The sequence below is a fragment of the Hibiscus syriacus genome, unplaced genomic scaffold, assembly GCF_006381635.1.
Source record: "Hibiscus syriacus cultivar Baekdansim isolate YM2019G1 unplaced genomic scaffold, ASM638163v2 tig00111273_pilon, whole genome shotgun sequence".
Lineage (NCBI taxonomy): Eukaryota > Viridiplantae > Streptophyta > Magnoliopsida > Malvales > Malvaceae > Hibiscus > Hibiscus syriacus.
Window position 1 is genome coordinate 1073143 of NW_024063040.1, and position 24602 is coordinate 1097744.

The 24602-nt window shown below is 31.0% G+C and overlaps 1 protein-coding gene and 1 pseudogene across 1 annotated transcript; one reads left to right on the plus strand and one right to left on the minus strand.

Annotated features, from left to right (window-relative positions):
* Nucleotides 1–1628: 1628 nt before the first annotated feature.
* LOC120157618 lies at nt 1629–18855 on the minus strand (annotated as a pseudogene).
* Nucleotides 18856–20239: 1384 nt separating this feature from the next.
* On the plus strand, nt 20240–22421 carry LOC120157620 (1-aminocyclopropane-1-carboxylate synthase 3-like). Its single transcript, XM_039168702.1, has 4 exons — nt 20240–20404; nt 20861–20995; nt 21113–21273; nt 21455–22421. The coding sequence occupies exons 1-4, from the start codon at nt 20264–20266 to the stop codon at nt 22419–22421; spliced, it is 1404 nt and encodes a 467-aa protein (XP_039024633.1). The 5' UTR covers nt 20240–20263.
* The last annotated feature ends 2181 nt before the right edge of the window (nt 22422–24602 follow it).

Below are 24602 nucleotides of genomic sequence, written 5' to 3' on the forward strand. Positions count from 1 at the left end.
TTTTTTGAGTCGGGTAGGATATTTTCACCCTAAACTCGAATCCGATTTGACCTAAATTCAATTTTTTTTTAAAAAAAAAGAACCGTCTGGACCCGAAAGTCGGGTTGAAACCCGTCGGGTTCGGGTCCCATGCTCATGACCCTACATGGGCATAAGCATTTTCCAAGGTTATCAACATTAAGCATTCAAGACCGACCAACAGTTCGGGATGCTAAGGTATCTCTTTGCTGGACCCTTTCTTGATACAATTCAGACACTGATGAAGTATTGTAGCAAATCTGGAGAACAACACCGAATAAATGGTGTGATAGGCTCAAGTTTTCAACCATATATTATGAATCAGAAGAAACATTTCCAGCTACAAACTGTAACCATGCACGTACTGCGATCGGCAAGTTGAAACTAAATGCTGCATTAATCACTTTTCCCTCTAGCCGAACCCCTAAACCAACAAAATCAAAAAACAGGAATTCAGCATCATTCAAATCCAAAGCGGTAACTATTTTCAACTAGCTTAACCGTCGTTCGTTCCATTCACTATGACAAACAAAGGCGAATCAAATGCATCATATTTTAAACCAAAAACCAATTAGTAGATACGCAAATAACCAAATACTAACCTACCGCTGCATCAAGTAAACTATCCTTATAGAACACTGCCTCTTCGGTACCGGAAAGGGATATTTGATCGGAACGAACGGTCGATGATGAAATTACACTACAATTATCATCGTCACTATCTAACATCGCCGAATTCTTCCGCTGAACTCTACCTGCCAAATTCAAATAATTCGTTTCTTTCAGCTAAAAAAACAAGTCATTCCAGAAAAACAAATTATCATTCAACAATTAATCATATCATTCTATAAAATTAAATGTTAAAAAGGTACAAATAACCCAATAATAAAAAGAAATCAGGAAAGAAGATTCTTACGTTTTCCCATGCTGCTGAAGCCTCCTTAGAATTCTTCTTCTTCTTCTTCTTTTTTGGTCAGAAACAGGTACGAGATTGACCAAGAATCTGATGAAATGACTCAGAATCTTAAAAACAACCGACAAAGCAAAACTGAAGAATCGAACAAAACAACGAAGACGGCGAAGACAATGACGACGATAAAAGTGAATCGAATAACAATGCAGCCACTAAAATTGATTCTTTTTATATTAAAAATCAATTATTTTGATTGGAGGAGAAAAGTGTGTAAAAATTTAGATCATTGCAAAATTTAAATAATGCAACAAAATAGTTTTATACGAAAAAAATTAAATAAATAATCATAAAAACAATTTGATCGAATATACTTCTACGATCAAATAATATAATTTTAGATCCTTACCGGTTAAGCCAAATAATGTATGTAATATTTTCAATTATTTGTCAAATGATGTTTCATTTCAAGAATCATATTCTCAAAGATCATTTTATATTCTATTAACTTATCTTTTCTTAGATGATAGAATGATGTGTAAGAAGAGGGATGGATAAAAGCCATTGTTGAATGATTTGGGAGATGCTAATTTGAGCTTTAAACTGTCAAATTATTTCCACAATGCCTTTGATCAATAATCTGGGCATATCAGGTTTGGTTTTGATATATAAACCTACAAATATTTACATATAAAAGAAATCACTTCCTGGCAATGTAGACGGGAATAAATTCCTGATACTGGGATTTCATACCAAACTTCCTCCTCCTGTCAACATTAACAACATCGTTGTCTTCGAATTCACAAGGCTTGTCTTCATCGATTCTACCCATATTCTTCGGCAACCCTCTTGATCTCGTCTTCATCCTCATTTGCTTCGACGAAAACATCTCCGTTTGGGTCCAACGCCTCGAGCTTGATGCAAGCTCCCTTAAAACAGCTTCTTCCTTGACATCAGATGTTGCCGACGATCTTTCACCGAAGCTCGTCGGCAACTCGTAGAATTGCCCCGGGAAGTGAATGGCACATTGTCCGTAGTGCATGCTTGAAGCACAACTCGTCAAAATTCTGATATAACCATCCCTAGCTTTGCGCAAAGCCTTGAAAGGAGCTTTCAGGAACCGCACGAATTTGTTACTAGATTTTCGGCTGTGCTCTTTGCTTTTCATCCTGCATGATAAAGATTGAAATTCGGGAGATTCGATGATTGCCTAACCAAGATGGGGTTCTGATTTTGACAATGAGAATCTTGGAGAGGGTTTAGGGTTTTATTGAGGTAATTAGGAAGGTTTTGAAGTGATTAAATAATTATTTTTTTCACCAATAGATAGGAAGGTGTTCAACATGGAACTATCGATAGGAAGGAGGAGATGCCGTTGGATTTGAACAAACAAATCCTTTTGGATAAAGAACAGATATGTGGAAGTCATCTCGTGAATTGATATAACGAATGTAATAATTATCGTAACTGCAAATTATTGTATACAATTATTACCGTTAAAAAGATGGTATGAGGATTTTACTAGAAATCAAAATAATTTTTAAAAATAGTAAAATTATAAAAAGGATTATTAAAAATTCTTAAAATATTTAGCAATATTTTTTCAAATTATATATTTTTAAAAATATAATTATACTTAATTAAGTCTAAAAATCTAAAAATAGAAAAATCTAAAAATTTTCTGAAAAGGAATAAAATAGAAAGTGTTATATTTAATTCTAAAGCATTCCAGAAGGAAGGTTAGGTTTGAAAGAAAATAATTGATGAAAAGTTCCCAAAATGTACTCAGCTTGCGTTGTCATTTGTGAATACGCAGATTTGCAGTAGATGAATGCGATTCACCACCTCCTCTAAAAATTTAAAATTATTATATATTTTAATTTTTTTTATGTATTGAAAATCTGTATTCACTCTTAAAATTATATAAATTCAAGTTTATCTCTTTCAAATTTTATAAGTTTAATTTCATCTGTTAACTTAAAATTTTGCATCCGTCTTTGGCTTCACCTGTTGTGGATGCAGGTCTAGCAGCAAATGTCCATCATTTTCTACTGCTTTTTAAAAAGGAAGTGTACAGATAAAAAATCCAGCATCTGCAACCACTTTCTATTTCCGATATTACCTCGTTTAATCCATAACACCAAGGAACAAACCATGGCTAAGAAGTAGAAAAATACGAAAATTAAGTAATAATGTAAGCTTTCATAACTGAATGCTCCATATTTGTCTATAAATATGAAACTCGTGCTCTTCTGCAACAACCTAGGGACTGGTCGGCAGTTAAAGCAGGCAGAGAGGAAGATTCAACAGGAGTGGAACCAAGGAGATTGTTTAAATGGGTAACACCCTCATGAGTTTTGTTATTCTCTGTTCTTGGACTGCTTCCAGCACTGCTATTAGAAAGAGAACCGAAGGTTGTCTTTTGTAAGACCCCTGTCGGAGATGATCCGATCCGAGGACTATTATCTGAGCCCTCTGTCATTAGGTTGAGCACTGATGAGTTCTTAAAGTCTACCATGGTGCTGCTGTTACTTGTATGCAATACCTCACCAAGAGGTCCCACCCATGGAAGTCTCCCAAGAGACCGGAGTCCAATTAATTTGCCTCTGGTTTGATTCATTAGTAACATTACCCACTCCCAGTCGAATGTGTATCGGGTTGAATTCACGAGATAACCAAAGAGGTAGAGTTAGATTTCTGTTGTTGGGAGAGGAAGTTGTGGACATGAAATCTGAGGCAGCCATGGGGATTGATATAGAAAGTTGAATCCTGTATGATTGAACATCAAGCTCAGGCAAGGAAATGATAGAATAATCGGACTGGCGTTTAGGCTTATCATCAATGAACCGGCGAAAGGAATGCTGAGATTCAGTTTCTTGACTAGTAAGATCTTGTGATGAACCAAAATTTCTGCACTCAATGATGGAAGAGCTTTTATGGGAAAGATTGAGAGGTTGCTTCGGATTCAAGAAAGGGTTTTCTCTAGACTTTAAGTCCCCATTGGGGGATATCATGGAGAGTCCTGGAGCAGTATGAGGCATATTTTCACCTACACTGCCTTTATTCAGAATCGACCTACAATAACAGAAAGCATCAATATAGAAGTAGCATCATGTAGTAGCCAACTTCTGTCTCGGACTCGAATACGGCTGTTAGATATAGATATATCTGACATGATCACACGAATATATGCTGGGGGTACGGTTCTATCACCTGTTCAGTGGATCTTCTGCAGAAAGACTAGATGCACCACCAGGTTGCAAATTCTCAGACTGCTGCCGAGCAATAGTGACGCTGTTGGGCTTGTTGCTACCACCAACCGGCCCTGCGGCTGATGTTGAAGAGAAGACATTAGGCATCAGATTGGTGGCAGTGGATGCCACGGAATGGCCAGATTGGCCTTCCACAGGTTTTCTTGAACGATTACAGTCTCTATTCATGTGGCGCTCGCAATACTTCTGATCGGCAACCGCATCTCTCGAGCACTGCCATTTCTTTCCATCGGTTCTACGAACACCTTCCTGGCTCTGGATCAGTGTTGCTCGAGAACCCAAGTTGAAAAGCTCTCCATCCCACTGTTGTATCATAGAAAAAAGAACATGAAACACCCATGTCAGTAAAAACAGACGAAAAATTCTAAATTCCAACTTCAAAACGAAATCGTGAAGTGAAAAGTAATAGCCTGAGCTAATCTGTCTTTGATACAAATTGTTAACTCTCAACATTACCATTGCATTGTTCTTAACTCAAAAGTTATTCAGAGTAGGAAATAAAAATGAGAAAAGAAAGCCCAGAAATATTTGTTTGTTTTCTTGCTTCCAAACAAGAGAAAGAGCGTACATGTACTAGGTCTGAGGAATCCAGAAAAGCTTAAGAAATTAGCAGAAACAAGTGATTTTCTTATAGGAATGAGAAGATTAGATGGTATAGGCACATTTGAAATTATATATTTGTAGATCAAAGCCTGGTGTTCCAGCTCCATCCATTGACATGGAGAAAATTGTCCTTTATACCCCACATGCATGTTGGCACCATTGAATTCTCCATTGTTATACCCTGAAATATAAAACCAAGAAAAACAAAAGAAGTTCGTATTTATTATCATTTACTACATGCTCGAATACATTTTAGAGTACATTTTAGCATGCTAGTTAATAATAAACTAATTCGTTTAACAATTAAGTTTTTTTTTTCTTTATGTGTTCATAAGTTTTTCCATGAAAAGACCCTAAACATGGGAACCAACAACAACAAAAACAAGTCTAATCTTGGATACAAACTCACAAACATGCTTTAAACAACAATGTACATATGTATGAATGTACCTTGAAGGTGAAAGTGAGGAAAAGTGAGTTTTTTGGAGTTCCGGTCCACTGAAATTGCATCTGATTTGGGGGCAGAGAAGCTCAGCATTTGCTGCTCTTCTTGTTCATCAAAGAAGAGAGAGGTACTAGATCTCAATAAAGCATTTCTCTGATGGAACATCAATGGCTTAGAGCCTGGAAATTCATCATTTTTAGCCAGTTTTGAACTCCTATACTCGTCTTCATTATTGCAGGCTCTCTCTTGATTGAAGAACCCAGATCCGTACCACTTGTGATTTGTGTGAGGATCTGAATCAAGAGAAGTTAAACCAGTTATAGTCTCTGAACCCACGAACCCCTCCAAACCCACCACCCCAAAATCGATGGAAAACAACCCCCCCCCAACTTATAAAAACTCTGCACTCAACAAATGAAGCATTGGGTTCATGTTAAGACAGTACTAGCTTGAGAGAGTTCAATGAGGTTACAAGATTTGATATATGCTAGCAGAGAAAAATAAAATTGTTAACTAATTGGAGAGTAAGAGAGAGAATATGAGAGGCAATGAGAACATTGACTGGACAAAGCTAGCACTAAATACTACTCAATATAAAACAAGAGAAAATATCGGTCCCTAAGAAGAGATACATTGCCTCGTGCCAATCCTCGTAACTAAGTCCATCCTTCTTTTGTTCTACACACTACACTTCAAACTCTCTATTTTCACAACAATCTCTTTCATGGAAATTCAAGGCATGTTTGAATTCATAATAACAAATGAATATATATTAGAATTAAACTTCGTGAAACTGTCTTGTGGTTCCAATCCTTCCTTATAACTGAGACTTTCGTCTATATAACTTCAAGGGAATATATAAAAAGAGTTTGTTTTGAAGCAAGAGGGAAGAGGTGATGTTAGCGTACAATAAATAGACTGTACTGTTTAGGTGAATGCAATTAGGGGTGTAAAAAACTGACCCGACCTGTAAAACTGACATAAATCGATTTGAGTTAAAATTGTTTTTGACATGCGCTGTGACGATCCGAAATCGACTTGATTCAGAATTGGTGTTGACCTGAACCCGAGTTGGACCTGGAAATTGTAGATCTGAACCCGACTTGAGAACGACCTAAACCCGAATTGAACCGAAGATATGATACTCGTACCCGAACTACATCCGACTGATATGAACCCGAACCCGAGATTGACCTGGTAAATAAATGGTATTACCCGACCTGTTTTCAACCTGAGCTGTTTTTAACCTGACTTGTAAATGATCTGACTTGTTAATGCCCTGATCTGATATTTACCTGACTTATATATTACCATGGACGAAATTATAAGATTTTAATAAAATTATGAGTTTTTTAGTTTATGATGTAATTAAAAACTTAATATGATTACTCTTTAAATTTTATAATAAAATATTTATTATGATAATTAAATTAATATATTGACCTATTATATAAAAATATTTAATAAAATAATAAAATTATTTAAATGTAAATTAGATAAAACAGGATTAATAATGAAAAGGAAAATTAATATAGTTTAATTTATATAAAGAAAAAATAATATTAATAATGAAAGTATTTATTCTGTAATATATATTAACGTTTTACATTATTAATATAAATAATTTTGGCAATACATTAGTTTACATAGGCTCAATACATAAGTCCACTCTTTTATTACAAATATATATACATTATTGCTAGTCCATTTATATTAAGGTTTATGGTTTATTGTTTATGGTTTAAAGTTTAAGGTTTCTATAAACCATATACTTTATTAGTTTTCTATAAACTATATAAGTAATTTACTTTATATAGTTTATATATATATATATATATATATATATATATATATATATATATATATATATATATACTATACTATACATGGTTTATACATACATATTATATAAAATTATTTAATAAAATTATTAAAATGTAAATTATATAAAACATGATTAATTAGGTGTTAAATAATTAGTATGTCACATTGCATATTATATGGTTCATAAATAGTAGTACATGTCATATTAATTTCATTTGCATAATTAGTATTTTAGTTGCATGTTAGGTTAATTCACATTAATAGACCATTTATTTTGTTGTTATGAATAAGTAATAATAAAACCTAAAAATAAGTCCATTTTCAATAGTGTTAGTCCATTTACATTAGTTTACATAGACCCAATACATAAACCCACTTTTTTATTACAAATATATATGCATTAGTGTTAGTCCATTTACATTAGGGTTTAGTGTTTAGTGTTTATGGTTTAAAGTTTAGGATTTAGGGTTTATGATTTAAAGTTTAGGGTTTCTATAAAACTATATACTTTATTACTTTATATAGTTTATGCATAGTATTTCTATAAACTATATAAGTAATTTACTTTATATAAACTATATATATATATATAGTTTATATATACTATACTTGGTTTATACATACATATTATATAAAATTATTTAATAAAATTAATAAAATTATTTAAATATAAATTATATAAAACATGATTAATTAGGTATTAAATAATTAGTATGTCACATTGCATATTATATGGTTCATAAATAGTAGTACATGTCATATTAATTTCATTTGCATAATTAGTATTTTAGTTGCATGTTAGATTAATTCACATTAATAGCCCATTTATTTTGTTGTTATGAATAAGTAATAATAAAACCCAAAAATAAGTTCATTTACATTAGTGTTAATCCATTTACATTAGTTTACATAGGCTCAATACGTAAGCCCACTATTTTATTACAAATATATATGCATTAGTGCTAGCCTATTTATATTAGGGTTTAGGGTTGATGGTTTAAAGTTTAGGGTTTAGGATTTCTATAAAATTATATATTTTATTACTTTATATAGTTTATGCATAGTATTTCTATAAACTATATAAGTAATTTACTTTATATAGTTTATATATATATATATATATACTATACATGGTTTATACATACATGTACTATAAATTACATATATAGTTCAGGGGTTAGGGTTTAGGGTTAAAAGTTTAGGGTTTATAATTTAGGGTTTTTTTTTTATAAACTATATACTTTATATACATATAATTTATAGATTACTTATATTAGTTATACATACATATATATACTATATTAATATAACTTATAATTTATAAACTATATATTTTATATAATTTATACATATATAGTTTACATACATACATACATACATATAGAAAATTAAAAATAATTAGAATGTATACAAGATTAAATTGCATTGAATTGAAAATTCAAGAAGATATTTACAATTAAACCATTACTAAAATGAAAGAAATCAAAAATCAAATACAAGTGGAAAAATGATGATTGTTGGAGGAGCATGAGCCTAATTAACCCAAAATATCTTTCCAAATAAAATCTAAATTCTCAATTTCCCTCCAAAATTTTCTATTCCCTCTAAATTTTTCAATTTCCCTCTAAATTCTCAATTTCTCTCTAAATTTCCAAATAAAAAAAAATCACACAAAAAAATCTTTATTTTAAATAGTTTTTTTCTCCACTCACTTTGAATAATATATATACTAAATTAATATAAATTATAGTTTATAAACTATATATTTTTTATAATTTATATATAACTTATAATAATTATATAGTTTATAATATAAATATAGTTTATATATATAGTTTATATATAAACTTATATATATATATATATATATATATTTCAATTTTTAAATGAATGTAATTTACTATATTTTTCATTATTTTGCATTTTGTATTTATTTTGATTTAATCTTTTTTTTTTAATTTATTTCAATTTTAAGTCTTTCACTTTTATATGTATTCAATTTAGTCCTTAAATTTATATTTGCATCTTCATTTGGCCCATTGTTAGTTGTTATTTATATTTTTGTAAATGACCCATAACTTTTTTAAATGTGTTTAATTTAGTCCTTTTTTATATTAATTTAAACCTCACATTTTAATTTATTTTGATTTAGTCCCTTACCTATGTGTGTTGTTTAATTTATATTTTAAAATTTTATTTGTAATTTTACATTTCTTCAATTTTATCCTTAAATTTATATTTTTTACAAAATTGATCCATGGATATTTATTTTTCTCTTAATTTACTCGAAATCATATACAATTACAACTTGCAATTCAACAATCACGAAAGATGACAAAATAATTAATCCAAAAATAAAAACGACCCGACATGAACTGAATCTGTATCTGGTAAACATTCGACCTGAATTTTATCTGTCAATGATGTGACCCGATCTGAACGAGATCTGACTGAAGTCCACCCGAACCTGAATTAACCTGGTCTTTATCTGCTTCAGACCTGAACTGTTTTGCTTGAACTGAAAATGACTTGACCTGAACCTGATTTGGATCTGGTGTCAAATCAACCTGAAAATAACCCGAACTGATTTGACCTGACCTGACCTGAACCCGATCTGGTGTCAAACTTACATGACTTGACATGTATCCGATTTTACCCGACCTAACAGGATCCGACTGAAGCCTGAACGATTACCCGATTTTATATCCCTAAATGCAATAAACAACAGTCATTATGGCATGCGCACTGTGATTTTCTTTCAACCTTATTTTATCCAATCATCTTCATTTTGTTTTCCCCCCAAAGTGTTGGGTGAAATCTTTAAATAGATTTAATAGTTTTGAATATAATACCAAGTTCATACAAACAACAAACTGGATATATTTAAAGTGTTATTTAATAAATTTAAAATTTATATACTATTTTTTAATGCTGAATTTTGTAAGGGTTGAATTCATATTAGAAAATTATTTTACGGATTAATAAAAATTAAATATTGAATATAATTATTTTATTTTATTTTAAAATGTAAACATATTTTTTTAAAAATTAAATGATGAACATTTTTAATAGTTTATCAAACACATAGACGGAACCATTAGGGGTTTGGGACTTTACAATTTTTTATATAATAGTATTTTAGATTTTTTTTAATTTATATACTAGTTAAATAAAATCATTTTTTAATCTTTAGATTTAAATACTTTATAGATCTTTATTTTTTTATGTAAATAATTTAATTCCATGCCAGCAAGTGTTAACACAAATGGTTGAGATTATGGAATTTGAGCTTGTAAGATCAATTTCGAATCCTACCACAGTCACTCTTGGTGGGCAATCTGTAAATTCCTATGTAAATCCTAATTGGATCTTAGGTATGTCCTGACCCTAGATCGGGGAACCACCCTTAACCTAAAATTTTATTGTATAAAAAAATTAATTCAGTTGTCCCTGATCAAGCATATTTAATTAAAACCAATTGTGACACTGTTGTCTTTCACACCAAAAAAAAAAAACAAAAACAAAACAAAGCAAAATCTAAGTTCAAATAAAAACCAATGCATTTTAGTATGTAAAAATTGCATAGAAGTTCCTGTATAATGCATTTTCAATTTTCTGGTGGATTTAATCTTTAACCGGAACCTCATACTCTTGTTGTGAAACTAACCTAACAATGATTGGAAGTTGGAAATCAGTCTTGTATGGTTCAAAACAGATTACAAAGACACGGAGTATTTACATGTTGCTAGTATAGGTTCAAGTCGAGTCGATGAGTTATTTGAGTTGATGTGTCGCATTTTATAAACTTGAATTTAATTTGATTTTTTTTTAAGTCGAATTGTTTGAGTTTCTATGTTAATTTTATTATAATTACTTATAGTATTATGATAACGACTGGTTTCAATTTTTCATCTATATATATATAGTGTTCTTTTCACATTAAATTTTAAACAACAAATCCTGCAATACGATCTATGATAACGTGAACTCTAACCCCACTAATAAGATATTCCTCGTATGAGTTTTACAGAGCGACGGAGGTGAGATTTTTCCCGCGTGCAAAAGAAAGGAAATAATCCGAGTTTCGATCCTCTTTCTTTCGGTTAAGCGTTGTTAACTTGTTATTCGCTCGTGCAATTAGAAGATAATAATAATAATAACAATAAGTTTTTATTCTTAAATAATGCTTTTATATCGAGTTACCTAAGTATCTTTCTTAGAAATTTTTATTTTCAAAAAATTTAAGTCGGTACTTTATTTGTATAATATCGTCCATTAAAAAGAATAAGAATAAATTATATATTTAATCATTCAACTATTCTCATAATTTCATTTTGATCACCTATTTTTTTTAAATCGTCATTAAATATGCGAGGGCTAAATGATCATTAAGAACTCTTCTTCTCCTATGTCAACCCCACATATTCTATGAAAAATTAGACAGTTCTAAAAGTTAAAATCAAATACAAGTAAATGAATTTACGAACATTCACTCTACGAGTTGATGCCAGACCCATGTACTTGATTAAAATGAAGAGAAGATAGCTTACCTCATTTCCTCAAAAAAAGTTTTTAATGAATCGAATTGGCATAATTCAGTTTCTTTGTTCCATACTTCTCTTCTACATATTAAATGATAATTAAATTATTAAAAAATTGAATATACATATTAAAAATACTAAAACTATTATAAAAAATTTAAATTTTTTGAACATATATAATAGGTTATAAAATGATAATTTATAAATTATTAAAAATTTTAAAAATATATTTTTAAAAATATATATTATACAGAATATATATATATATATATATATATATATATGTAATATAAGCATATCATCAAGACTTATACAAAATATTTTTATTAGATTAATCGAGACTTACAAATTTAAATTAGTCAAAACTTACTATCTTTCTAATTATCTTTTATATAGAAACTTATTTTATAATTATCTTTTAAATTAGTCGAGACTTACAAAAAGATAATTAGAAAATATAATAAGTTTCGACTAATTCAAAAATTATAAGTCTCAGTTAATTTAAATTTTGTATTTCTAGATTAATCTAGTAAGAATACTTTGTATAAGTGTTAATGATATGCTCATATGTTACATGTATATATTATGTATAATATATCATTTTAAAAATATTTTTTGATTTTTTAATAATTTATAAGTATATTTTATAATCTATTATATATATTCAATTTTTTTATTAAATTTTAATATTTTTTAATATATATTCAATTTTTTAGTAATTTAATTTTTATTTAGTGTTTTTATATTTAATTTTTTGAATACTTGAATAATTTTAAATTTATAATTTAAAATAATTTTTTTAAACAAATAATCCTTTGAACTTTAAAAAAATTATTTAACCCCCGAACAAAATAAAAAAAAAACCAATTTAGCCTTTCTGTTATGTCATCAACCATTATAGATTATCATGTCAGCATCGTAGACTATCACGTCAGCATCGTAGACCATCGCATCATTACTGTGAACTGTCACATCAATACTGTAAAGATCAACAATGAAAAATGTTGATTAAAGTGTAACACCTTTAACCTGTATTCATATCCAAATACAAGTTAATGATGTCACACGTTCTTGTATAACATTTATTGTTCAAAGGCCGATAAAATTTTGTTTCTTTTAAAATATCCTAATTTAACATTTATTATCATACTATTTAGTAACCTAAATTTGTAATGATATATTTTAATTTCCAATTGACATTAGTTTTTAAGCAGCCACTGGATAGTTTAATACTGTTTCATATTACAATTAAAAATGCCTAATTTTAAAACTTAACCAATTAGTCTTTATAACATAATTTATTATCACATTCATACACAACCATTTAACATCTTATCATATTTTCACTTTTCTTTATTATGTTTTTTCATACTATATTGTTGCACGTTTTATAATTCTTATAATATCTTTTATATCATCATACCTTATAAAGTCTTTAGTTGGTTTATTATAAACAAATTATTTTGGTTATTGTCTACCGCCACACGACCACCCGTTGACAACAACTACTATTATTATAAATTTCACATTATGCGCACGTATATATATCTCATTTTCAAATCAAACTATTCAAGCCAATTTTATCTTCGGAAACCTGACAATCTTCATCTCATAATTTTATCAAGAATCACATAAATTAACGTTAGATTTTAACAAACATTTCACATTTTGTTTACTTGTACGTGTTCTAGAACTTTCATTTCATTCCCACATTCTTTTCTTTCATATACTTGTCATAACTTTCATATTTACTTCATATTTACTCACACATATATACTTATCATTCATATGACTATTTAACCCAATATAACTCCTTATCTATAAACTTTTCATTGTAATTTACACTATGTTTATAAAATTTTACTATAAAATATAATAATTAAACTTGTGTTGTTTCTTTTCCTATACTTGCTCTTTTTCTTGTACTAATCCTCTTACTGTATTATTTTTTTTCCTATATCGTTTCTTTTTTGTACTAATTCTTTTACTATATTGTTTCATATATTATACAGTTTACTGTATTGTTTTTTTAATTTCATTTTATAGCCCATTATAAAATCATGAGAATGTATGATACCCAAGTCTTATTGAGTGAACACTTGTATGCACTTAAAAGTGCCTCGTAGATATATTTACACTCGAAAGTGCCTCGTAGAATTGCACCTTAGGTGCTATATAAACATATATCATGTAGTCACTCCACCTCATGCACCACAAAGGCACATGAGTCATATGAGTGGTATGTACAATATTCAATTATCACTCCACCTCATGTACCACAAAGGATGAGTCATATGAGTGGTTTGTACAGTATTCAATTATCACTCCACTTCATGCACCACAAAAGTACATAAGTCATATGAGTGGTCTATACAATATTCAATTATCACTCCACCTTATGCACCACAAAGGTACATGAGTCATATGAGTGGTCTGTACAATATTCAATTATCTCATCTTTAAAAAAATTCGTACTCAAATTTTCAACATGTATCGATATAAGCAAATAAGTACATTGTTTTTTTCGTCTTATTATCACTTAATCATACCGAATCAGATCAATGATACGAATATCTTGGTGACATGTACAGACTTTTAACACATTTTGTCTTTGGTTTAGGCCGAGAATCGGCTAAACCTGCAGCTTTAATACCGATAAATGTAACACCCTTAACTTGTATTCATATCTGACTACAAGTTAAGGATGTCACATGTTTCTATATAGCATTTATTGTTCAAAGGCCGATAAAATTTTATTTCTTTTAAAATCTCCTAATTTAACATTTATTATCATACTATTTAATAACATAAATTCGTAATGATATATTTCATACTCTATTTATTCATACGTGTTCTAGAACTTTCATTTCATTATCATATTCTTTTCTTTCATATACTTGTCATAACTTTCATATTTACTTCATATTTACTCATGATTGATATGGCTATTTAACACAATCTAGCTCCTTGTCTATAAACCATTCAGTGTAATTTACATTATGTTTATAAAATTTTACTGTAAAACATAATAATTAAACTTGTACTATTTATTTTCCTACACTTGCTCTTTTTCTTGTACTAATCCTTTCACTGTACTATTATTTTTCCTATATTGTTCTTTTTTTTGTACCAGTTCTTTAATGTTCTGTTTCATATACTATACCATTTATTGTACTATTTTTTATTTTCATTTTATAGTCCAGTAAAAAATCGTTCCTATCATCATTTCAATGCAATCTCAATCAATTCCCTAAATCCTAACCTTTACCAAGTTCATTTTTAAACATTTTCAATTGCATTTAATCATTATTAAAGTTTAGAATCAACTCTATAATATTAACATCACACCAATCTACCCTTAAATCATTAACATTCAACTTGTTTATCATTACTCTAACAATCAAACCAATGATTCAAGCATGGAAACAATGAAATATTACTACCAATTGATAGAGAATTTAATATAAATTATTTTTTTATTTCATAGCATAATCCAAAAATTAAAGGAAAATGACTAAAATGGAGAGAGAGAAAAATTAAGAAAACATACCTTGGCTTATTGTCCATTAAACCCATGGCAATATATAGGAAAAGGGGGAAGAAGACAACTTTTTTTCTCTCTAGATTTTTCATTAGAAATATCTCATGTATACATGGCTTAATTTCTAATTAAAATAAATTTAGAAATTAAAATAAATTTTAAATTTATTTTATTCCAAAAGTCCAATTTGCCATTAATGAGTCTTAATAAATACCCCATGCCATCCTTTTTATCTCTATTTTAATAACATTAAATAAATATAAAAATCTCATTTACTAATTTCTATCTTTTCCCTTTCAGTTTTTCATATATTCAATTTAGTCAATAAAATTCACTATTTCACTTTAACATGAAAAATCCACTTAATTCCATTTTTCCTTGTTAGATTCTACTGATTAAAAATATAATTATAATATTTCTAGTCAACACTATGATCCTTCGAATTTTTTTAAACTTTCGATTCAATCTTATTATCCAAATACTTTACCGAATTTTATATCTTCATAGATTTTTACATAATCTCCTAACCAAAATCTAAATTTTATATAGAATCCATTCTTAAGGATGAACTATTCGTTTATGGAATAATTTTTTTTGAAAAAAATTATCACTTTAGTCATTAAATTTTTCACATATTTCTACTTTAAACACCAAACTTTCAAAAATTATATTTTAGTCACTAGTCAAATTTTAGGTTATTACATAAAGGGTCACATTAGGTTTGTTTTTTGAATCGGAAGGTCACATTGAGAAAAAAATAACACTTGGACTACATTGATTTTTTTTTATATACAGAGGCCTCTAATGTATTTTTTGATATTTCATACCCGTGTGAAAGATTTACATATATGCACTGTGAACTTTGTTACAAAGAATTCATATATTTAACTTCATAATAAATCTTAAAAAGATTAGAATTTTAATTCAATATATGCCATATCAGATTTTTGTTTGATATATTTATATATATATGTTATTTTTCTTATTTGTACACCTAAAACTTCAATAATCATCAAAATGTTTAACACTTTAAGGTGACGTTTGGTTCGCAGGAATCCATTGGAATTAGGGGAATTGGAATCCAATTCCACTACTTTCCCATGTTTGGTTCAAGTTTTCAAAGGGAATTGAAATCCATCATGACTTCAACTTTCTATCAAATGAGGGAAAGTGAATTTCATTCATTTTATGATGGAATTTGACCATACTACCCTCATCAATCTTTTGGTAACTTATTCATTTATTGAATAAAAATATTTTTTATTTCGGGTCGGGTTTCTAATTCATATATTCGGGTCGGGTCGGGTGAAACTTTATTTTGGTCGGGTCGGTCGATTTTTTTAAGTGTGATATTCGGGTCGAGTTCGGGTTTAAGGTGAAAAATAACCGACCCGACCTGACCCAAAAATATATATAATTTACCTTATATATTTGGGAATAATTACAATAATACCCCTCTATATATAATTTTTTTCAATTAAGTCACTATTTTTATTGAATAAAAATAATTTTTTTATTATTTCGGGTTGGGTCGAGTCGGGTTTCTAATTCATATATTCGGGTCGGGTCGGGGTTTTTTAAGTGTGATATTCGGGTCGGGTTCGGGTTTAGGGTGAAAAATACCCGACCCGACCCGACCCAAAAAATATATAATTTTACCTTATATATTTAGGAGTAATTACAATAATACCCCTCTCTATATAATTTTTTCAATTAAGTCACTGTTTTTATTGAATAAAAATAATTTTTTTATTATTTCGGGTCGGGTTTCTAAATCATATATTCGGGTCAGGTCGGGTGAAACTTTATTTTGGTCGGGTCGGGTCTCGGATGGAGGTTCCCTTGTTCTCGAGTCGGGTGGACCAAAAACCCAACCCGACCCATGGCCACCCCTAATTGGGATGATTTTAACTTATGATGTTTATTAGCATGATTTTTATAATTTATTGAAATGAATAATAAATCAATAAATTTAAAAACAAACTAAAATTAAGCAAAAAAAAAACAAGAAGGACAATCCTATCATTTTACATTACCGAAATCAAATTCATATGACATGTCTGCGAACCAAATAGAATATGGAATTGGATTCCAATTCAATTTCCTGCCAACCAAACAAAATATGGAATTGGATTCCAATTCCTGACAGATTTCAATTCCTTCGCAGTTTCCAATTCCCTCAGAAACATTATAGCGAACCAAACGCCACCTAAGTATATATTATTCATTTTGGTTAAATAGAGTAATTGTTTAGTTAGGTAAATGAAGAATTGGAGCAGAACTTTGTGATCTTCGAAGTGCTGAAGAGAAGTTTTTAAGGCAGAAATCTATGGCCCAAACCCAATTGATTCAAGAATAAGACCAGAATACTGATTTCTTGCATTAATGCTCTTTTCTTCCTATTGAGGCCGAAAGTCTCTCGATCTTCTATCCTTTCTGTTTTCAGGTTGAAAGAGACTTCCATGGGCGAAGTAGAGAAATTTGGCCTCTAACGCTGAACATTTACATTAAAAGTCTCATAAAAGTTATGCCAGCAGGAGAAAGGGGAACCAAAACCAACAAATGCCTTTAGAAGAGTTCGACCAACGGGAGATAAACGGTGAAACGAGAGCTTTTTCTTTTCTTTTTTGAAGCATTCCAATTCAAGTAACGCAAAATTTATGCATGACCCCCTGGATTCTTTGTTGTCTTCTTCTTACAAAATTCAAATAATAATACAAGTATTCCTACCAAAAGTCACCAAAACTAAAGAAAAATTTGACTAATTGGGCGAACAAAGCGCAGATTGTCTCCCTCACAGGTGGGCGGAAGGAGTGAATTTATTTTCAATGGTCTAATAATATCAGAGCATGCATAAGACAACATTTAATGGGAGCTAGTTTTCAACGCTTTACATGTTGGTGCCTGAAAAGACATCTTCTCTTTCCCAATCCCTTGTCGTCGTTTTCTTCCTCATCCACTTATAGAAAATGACGGAAATCTTTAATCTTACATTCCTTAAAATATATTACTCCAAACTTTTTTGTCTGTTGTGTATAGATATAATTTGAAAGAAATCTTGTGCAAGTCCTTAACTCATCTCAAAAGAGAAGCTAAATCACATTTGTTCAATTATTTTTTTCATACAAATATAGCTTCATTGACATAAACATGCAGCTTGCCCTCTATAGGAATGGTGTATGAAACCAGCTGCGCAACTTCGATGTATATGTTTGAATGTACATGCATTATACATGCAAAACATCGTAAAAATATAAGTTTATGCATACATAGTGCATACATCATCCATAAGTCTACATGTGCAAATTATTGGCCAAAAAAAATTGAAGTGTAAACATGTCGACCAAATGCTTCACTTGCCAAGTCATTCACGGGTTTCTTGAAAAAGAAAAAAAAACATAAGAAAAAGAGGGGGGGGGGAGCCAAATTCCAAGTTGCAATAATTAAATCCCTGTTCGCCTACGAAGTGAAGAGAACTGTTCATCTCATAATTGGAAAAATATGGCAAAAATTTGACAACGCGTTCATCGTGCTATCTAAAATTTTCCACCGTTGAACCACTTATTGGGGCGGTGTCGGAGGTCGGCTTCTCATTTCTTCAATCATTCAAATCAACCATCGAATCCTTTGCTGATATCTTTGATAAACTTGGAAATTTTATCAACTTTTGCAGCATAAATTTCATCAATATGATCATTCATGCCGTAACACGTTTGAATCAGTGTTTCCACGTGAGAAAAATTGAAGCTTGCAAGAGAGACTTCCATGGCATTCATTAATGAATGGAGTTCAAGTTTTTCAAAGGGTTTGCAGGCAAAGTAAATGCAGTAAGAGGAATAGCTGGGTCGGCTTTGCTTTGTTTTAAAGTCAATCTTGGAATTTGGAATTCTCTTCGATTACGTTATAACAGTGAAGTACACAATCGTTCCATGTTTGTTAATAACTGTAAATTTTCAATTTGGTAGATGTAACTTTCTGGTTTCAGACTTGTATGTTAGAGGAGTGACAATATGACTCGGACATTTACATTATAACAGTGAACTTTCAGGTTTCACTGGAGACGGTGAAGTAAAGACGGCTCATGGTCAGTCACTGCTTTAGTTCAATAATCCAGTTTTCTTTTCTCCTCCTCGAAATCCCCACTTTAACTTGAACATTTCACAAGACGGATTTAAGAATTTACATGTATCAACCGATTTCAAACAGAAATCCCATTATTATTTTTCCGTAGAAAACATTTACATATTTATCATATGGATTCTCAAAAGTTCGGGTATATTGTAATTTTGTAGAAAGTGGACGAGCTGTAATGGCAGCATCAGCTCATATTTTTCCACATGAAACTTTCTGGTAGGTAAGATGTTGACACGAAATATATGCTATGGAAGATGACAGTCAACAATTGATACGCATGCGACCAATTCGTCAAGGCTTTTTACTTCTTTCTTATGTCGAGACATATTGGTTAAGATGTTTCCTCAACAGAATATCATAGCAAAAATGTCGCCCCTTTTTAATATCCATCAATAGATAAAAAATTAAATTTTAAATTAATACACACCCATCCCCAAATTAAGATCCGCCACTAGATTTTGTACAATATATGTTTTTTATTTGTTAATGAAAGTGGGTAATTAGTACAATGAAATTTGATAATGTCAACAACAGGAATAAGTGTCTTCCACTGATAACTTAAATGGAGCCCAATGCTTGATCTTCAGGTCAATCACTCTCTGATTTAACACGAGCTTGCTTGGATGTTCTCTTTCAACTTAATATTATATTATGAGTTTAGACTAGTGATTTGAAATAAGATCAATGGAAATAATTAAATTAAAGGGCTATGTTCAGAATATAAAACTCAAAATTCCATTCTATTCAATTTAATTTAATCATTATTTTCAAATATAAACCCCAACAACAACACACTCTCCGGCGGTCAAAAGAATCAGCACCGTAACATCTACAAACACAGACAACAAATAATTCATCTTCCTCTATAAATTCCCCATTCTATCTTCCCTTTTCCTTCAATTCCTCAATAGAATTCTTTAAACCCCATACTACAAACACGAAACCTTCATTCAAAAACCCAGGAAACCTATACAGATGTTGTCTAGTAAAGCTAGCTGCAATTCTCATGGACAAGATTCTTCGTACTTTCATGGGTGGCAAGTTTATGAGAAAAACCCATTTGATGAAGTTGAAAATCCAACGGGGATCATTCAGATGGGGCTTGCGGAGAATCAGGTGAGCTGTAACTTTGATTGATACATGCCAAACTTAACCCACATTTCTTTTAACTTTTGCATTCCAACCTTTTAGTTTAGTTCAAGATTCTTACTTACACTTAAATTAGTTGAAACGTACTTTTTGCAAGACAAGTTTTTCTTTTCCACACATAAAATCATTGTAAATTTGAAGTTTGTACTGTTAACTGAACTTATAGTACCTTCACCTTTTTATGCAAATTTAAAAGGAAAATGGAGGATAATATCTATAAACTATATGGAAACGTGTATTTTCTTACCAGCTTTCTTTTACTTTTGCAAGACAAGTTTTTCTTTTCCACACATAAAATCATTGTAAATTTGAAGTTTGTACTGTTAACTGAACTTATAGTACCTTCACCTTTTTATGCAAATTTAAAAGGAAAATGGAGGATAATATCTATAAACTATATGGAAACGTGTATTTTCTTACCAGCTTTCTTTCGACCTCGTGGAATCATGGCTACGAAAAAACCCTAACGCCGTGGGGATGAAGAATAAGGATGGAGAATCTGTGCTGAGGGACCTTGCTCTCTTCCAAGACTATCATGGAATGCCTGCTTTCAAAAATGTAAACATTCCTATCATTTTAATCTTTACCATAACCCCCCAAAACCCCTACATTTGAGTTACAAAATGATGTACAACGTGTATATATATGTATAAAATAGTGGCTTTACTTGTATAGGAACTGGCCGAATACATGGAAAAAATCAGAGGAAACAAGGTTAAATTTGATCCTAACAAGTTGGTGCTTGCTGCTGGTGCAACTTCAGCTAACGAGACTTTAATCTTTTGCCTTGCGGATCCTGGTGAAGCCATCCTTCTTCCCACACCATACTACCCTGGGTAAGTTGGAAATCATATAAGTTCAGAATCTCAATTCATAATGTAGTTGAAACAAATGGTGGACTCGATTGAATACTTAAAGCAAAATGGAGGACCAGAAAGGATAGCCTATGTATGAATTCTATTCAGTGTTTATATACTAATACTACTGATTAATTTACCCCTATATGCTTGGTTATAGGTTTGACAGGGATCTAAGATGGAGGACTGGGGTAAAGATTGTTCCAATACATTGCTCAAGCTCAAACGGATTCAGAATCTCCATGTTTGCACTTGAAGAAGCATATGAGAGAGCTCAAAAACTCAACCTCAAAGTTAAAGGCGTTTTAATAACGAATCCTTCGAATCCACTCGGCACAACAATGACTAAAGATGAACTTCAAAACCTCGTTACTTTCGCCATCGACAAAAACATTCATCTCATAAGCGACGAAGTCTTTTCAGGCACAGTGTTCGATTCTCCATGTTTCATTAGCATCATCGAAGCCGCATTAATGGACAACAAACTTAAAGACAACACCGATGTTTTGAGCCGCATTCACATCGTTTACAGTCTTTCCAAAGATCTGGGTTTACCCGGATTTCGTGTCGGCATGATTTATTCAAACAATCAAACCGTCGTGGCAGCCGCGACAAAGATGTCGAGTTTTGGACTCGTCTCGTCGCAAACTCAGTTCCTACTCTCCTGCATGCTGGCAAACAAGAAATTCACAAGCAAATACATGAAGCAGAATCAAAAGAGGCTAAAGAAAAGGAAAGAGATGCTGGTTTCAGGGCTTAAAAAATCGGGTATCAATTGCTTGAAAAGCAACGCGGGCTTGTTTTGCTGGGTTGATATGAGAAATCTGTTATCTTCCAACACATTCGAAGCCGAAACCGATCTCTGGAAAAATATGTTATGCGAAGTCCGGCTGAACATCTCGCCTGGTTCTTCATGCCATTGCAGTGAACCAGGGTGGTTCCGAGTTTGCTTTGCGAATATGAACCAATCGACTCTTCTAGTGGCCATGCGAAGAATCAATGATTTCGCTGAACGTTCGAGCTTTAATTACCAGCAAAATATGGGTGGGTTCAACCGGAGATTACCCAACAACTGGGTACGTAAACTATCATCAGCAGATCATCGTGAAGAACAAAAGCGTTACTAGGTGTTACGTTTTCTTATAATCTTGAGTTTGATTTGTTAAAATTTATTATATGCCCGCTAGTAATATAGTTTAAGTTCATCCCTTAGGATATATTATAGGGATGGTAGTATGACCCGAACTCGATGGGGAAACTCGAAACCCGGTCAAGTTCGGATCGAGTCGGATTGAATGATATTGGATCGGGTTTGGATTCGGGGATTTTTATATTTTTATATTAGTTATATATATAATATTTAATATTTTTTATATTAATCTCCAATGGGATACCCCGATAAAACATCCGTCGGAGATCGGGTCAAAATCGGAGACAGAGATTTATTTCGAGTTTGAGGACGGGACGAGCAAAACCCGCCCCGAACCTGATCAGTTGCCATTCCTAGGATATAACGCAACAACTCTTTTGGAGGGTTTCTAAGAAAAGGTTACAGATTTGTAAAAGGCGATTTATATATTTCCACGATTAAATCCTTTAGTGACTTCATTTTATTATTATATATCTCAAAATATAGTCACAAGTCAAGAATTTTGTCTAAAAGTTTAAAATGTAGTAAAAGTGGAGAGTCTAAAACTTTGTCTCATAGTTAGGGTCTATGATAAAATAATTACAATTTATGGATTATTTATATACTTTTTTAAAAATAATATATATTACGTCTCACAAGAAATATTCCTAAAGTATCACCTTGATTCTTTGCAATTAAAAAAATAGATTAATGTATATTGTATTTAAATATTTTAAGAATCAAACTGAATAAAAGAATTTTAAAAATCAAAGTGATAATAAAATATAACTTTAAAAATCATGGTAACAACTAGTAGAAGTTGGCAAAACTTGACTCGGTTAGAAAAATAGATTTTTTAGACTCGACTCGATTTGAAAAAAATTGATTCGAATTGATTTCGAATTATAATTTCATAAATTCGACTCAACTCAAAAAATTTAAGTTCAAATCGAGTTGTATTTTACAACTCGAATAACTTAAATAGTAACTTGAAACTTTTAAAAATTAATGGATTTATTTTAATATTTTTTATTTAATTATACATAAATTAAATTAACTTATATTTATATTTATAATATTGTTTATTTTTTTTAAATAAGGTGGGGCCTCGTTAAACCCCTCGTATCAATGTTAAATTGAGATTTTTTAAGGGTAAATTATACCTTTCTTCACTTAATTATATTCTCTCTCCTATTGTTCTCACTTAACTTTCAATTTTTTCATTTTACTCACTTAACTTTGTAAATTGAATCATTTTGCTCACTCGACCATTAACTATTTAACGGCTTTATGATGCGGCATAAACATCAAAACGATGTCATTTTGCTCACAGAGGTTTTGAATGGGATAGTGAATCTGGGGGAGAACGTAAAGGCTATGGAGGTGGACGAGGGTGAGAGGAATAACGATAAGAGCGTAGTAAACGTTAGAATGGTGGAGGAGGAGCTGAGCAGTGATGAAGGAGCTTGTGGGTCGGTTAGGAACCCAATTCTTATTCCTAAATCTGAAGTTGGGTGGAGAAGATGTTGTGCAGTAGGCAAGATTAAAAGTATGTATAATCTTGAATGCGTTCAGGAGGCGCTAATTGCAGAAAGTTTTGAAGCTAAAGTTAGTCAATGGCATGATCTTGTGGTGACCATTTAGTTCGCGTGTCCAGTTGAATTAGTTAAAGCTTGGCATTGCAGAGAGGCACTAACTCAAACCTGGTTTGAGGAATTAGAACTCTTAGAAGGTTTTGAGGGCAAAAGAAGAATCAAAATTTGGGTGCTCTTGCAAGACATCCCTCTCCAAGCTTGGAGCAAAAAGTTCTTTATTGAGCTTAGCAATAAATGAGGGTCTACTATTATGGTGGACAATGATACAGTCCTACGTAAACATTTTAATGAGGCAAGGGTTCTGGTTCATATCCAAAGAGTGTCCTTAATCCTAGATAGGGTGCTTATAGCAATGAATGGGTGGGTTACATCTATTAAGATCCGGGTAGAGAAGTTTGAAGAAGAACCAATTTTCATTGATGGAAAGAGGTCGGGAGAAGTGAAGGAGTTTGGGGACTATACATCTAACTTTGGTTGTCTTGAACGTTTCGAGGATATTTATGAATGAGCAATATTCGATGAAGATAACGAGCAACTTGTTTTAAATCTACATGCGAACCAAAATAGAATGATTGTCCCAGTCG

Bases quoted from the DNA above. Each gene is read 5' to 3' on its own strand.
- LOC120157620 (XM_039168702.1), top strand. From the start codon at position 20,264: ATGTTGTCTAGTAAAGCTAGCTGCAATTCTCATGGACAAGATTCTTCG. The intron at 20,996-21,112 runs GTAAACATTCCT...TTACTTGTATAG, and splicing joins GAATGCCTGCTTTCAAAAAT to GAACTGGCCGAATACATGGA. The intron at 21,274-21,454 runs GTAAGTTGGAAA...GCTTGGTTATAG, and splicing joins CCCACACCATACTACCCTGG to GTTTGACAGGGATCTAAGAT.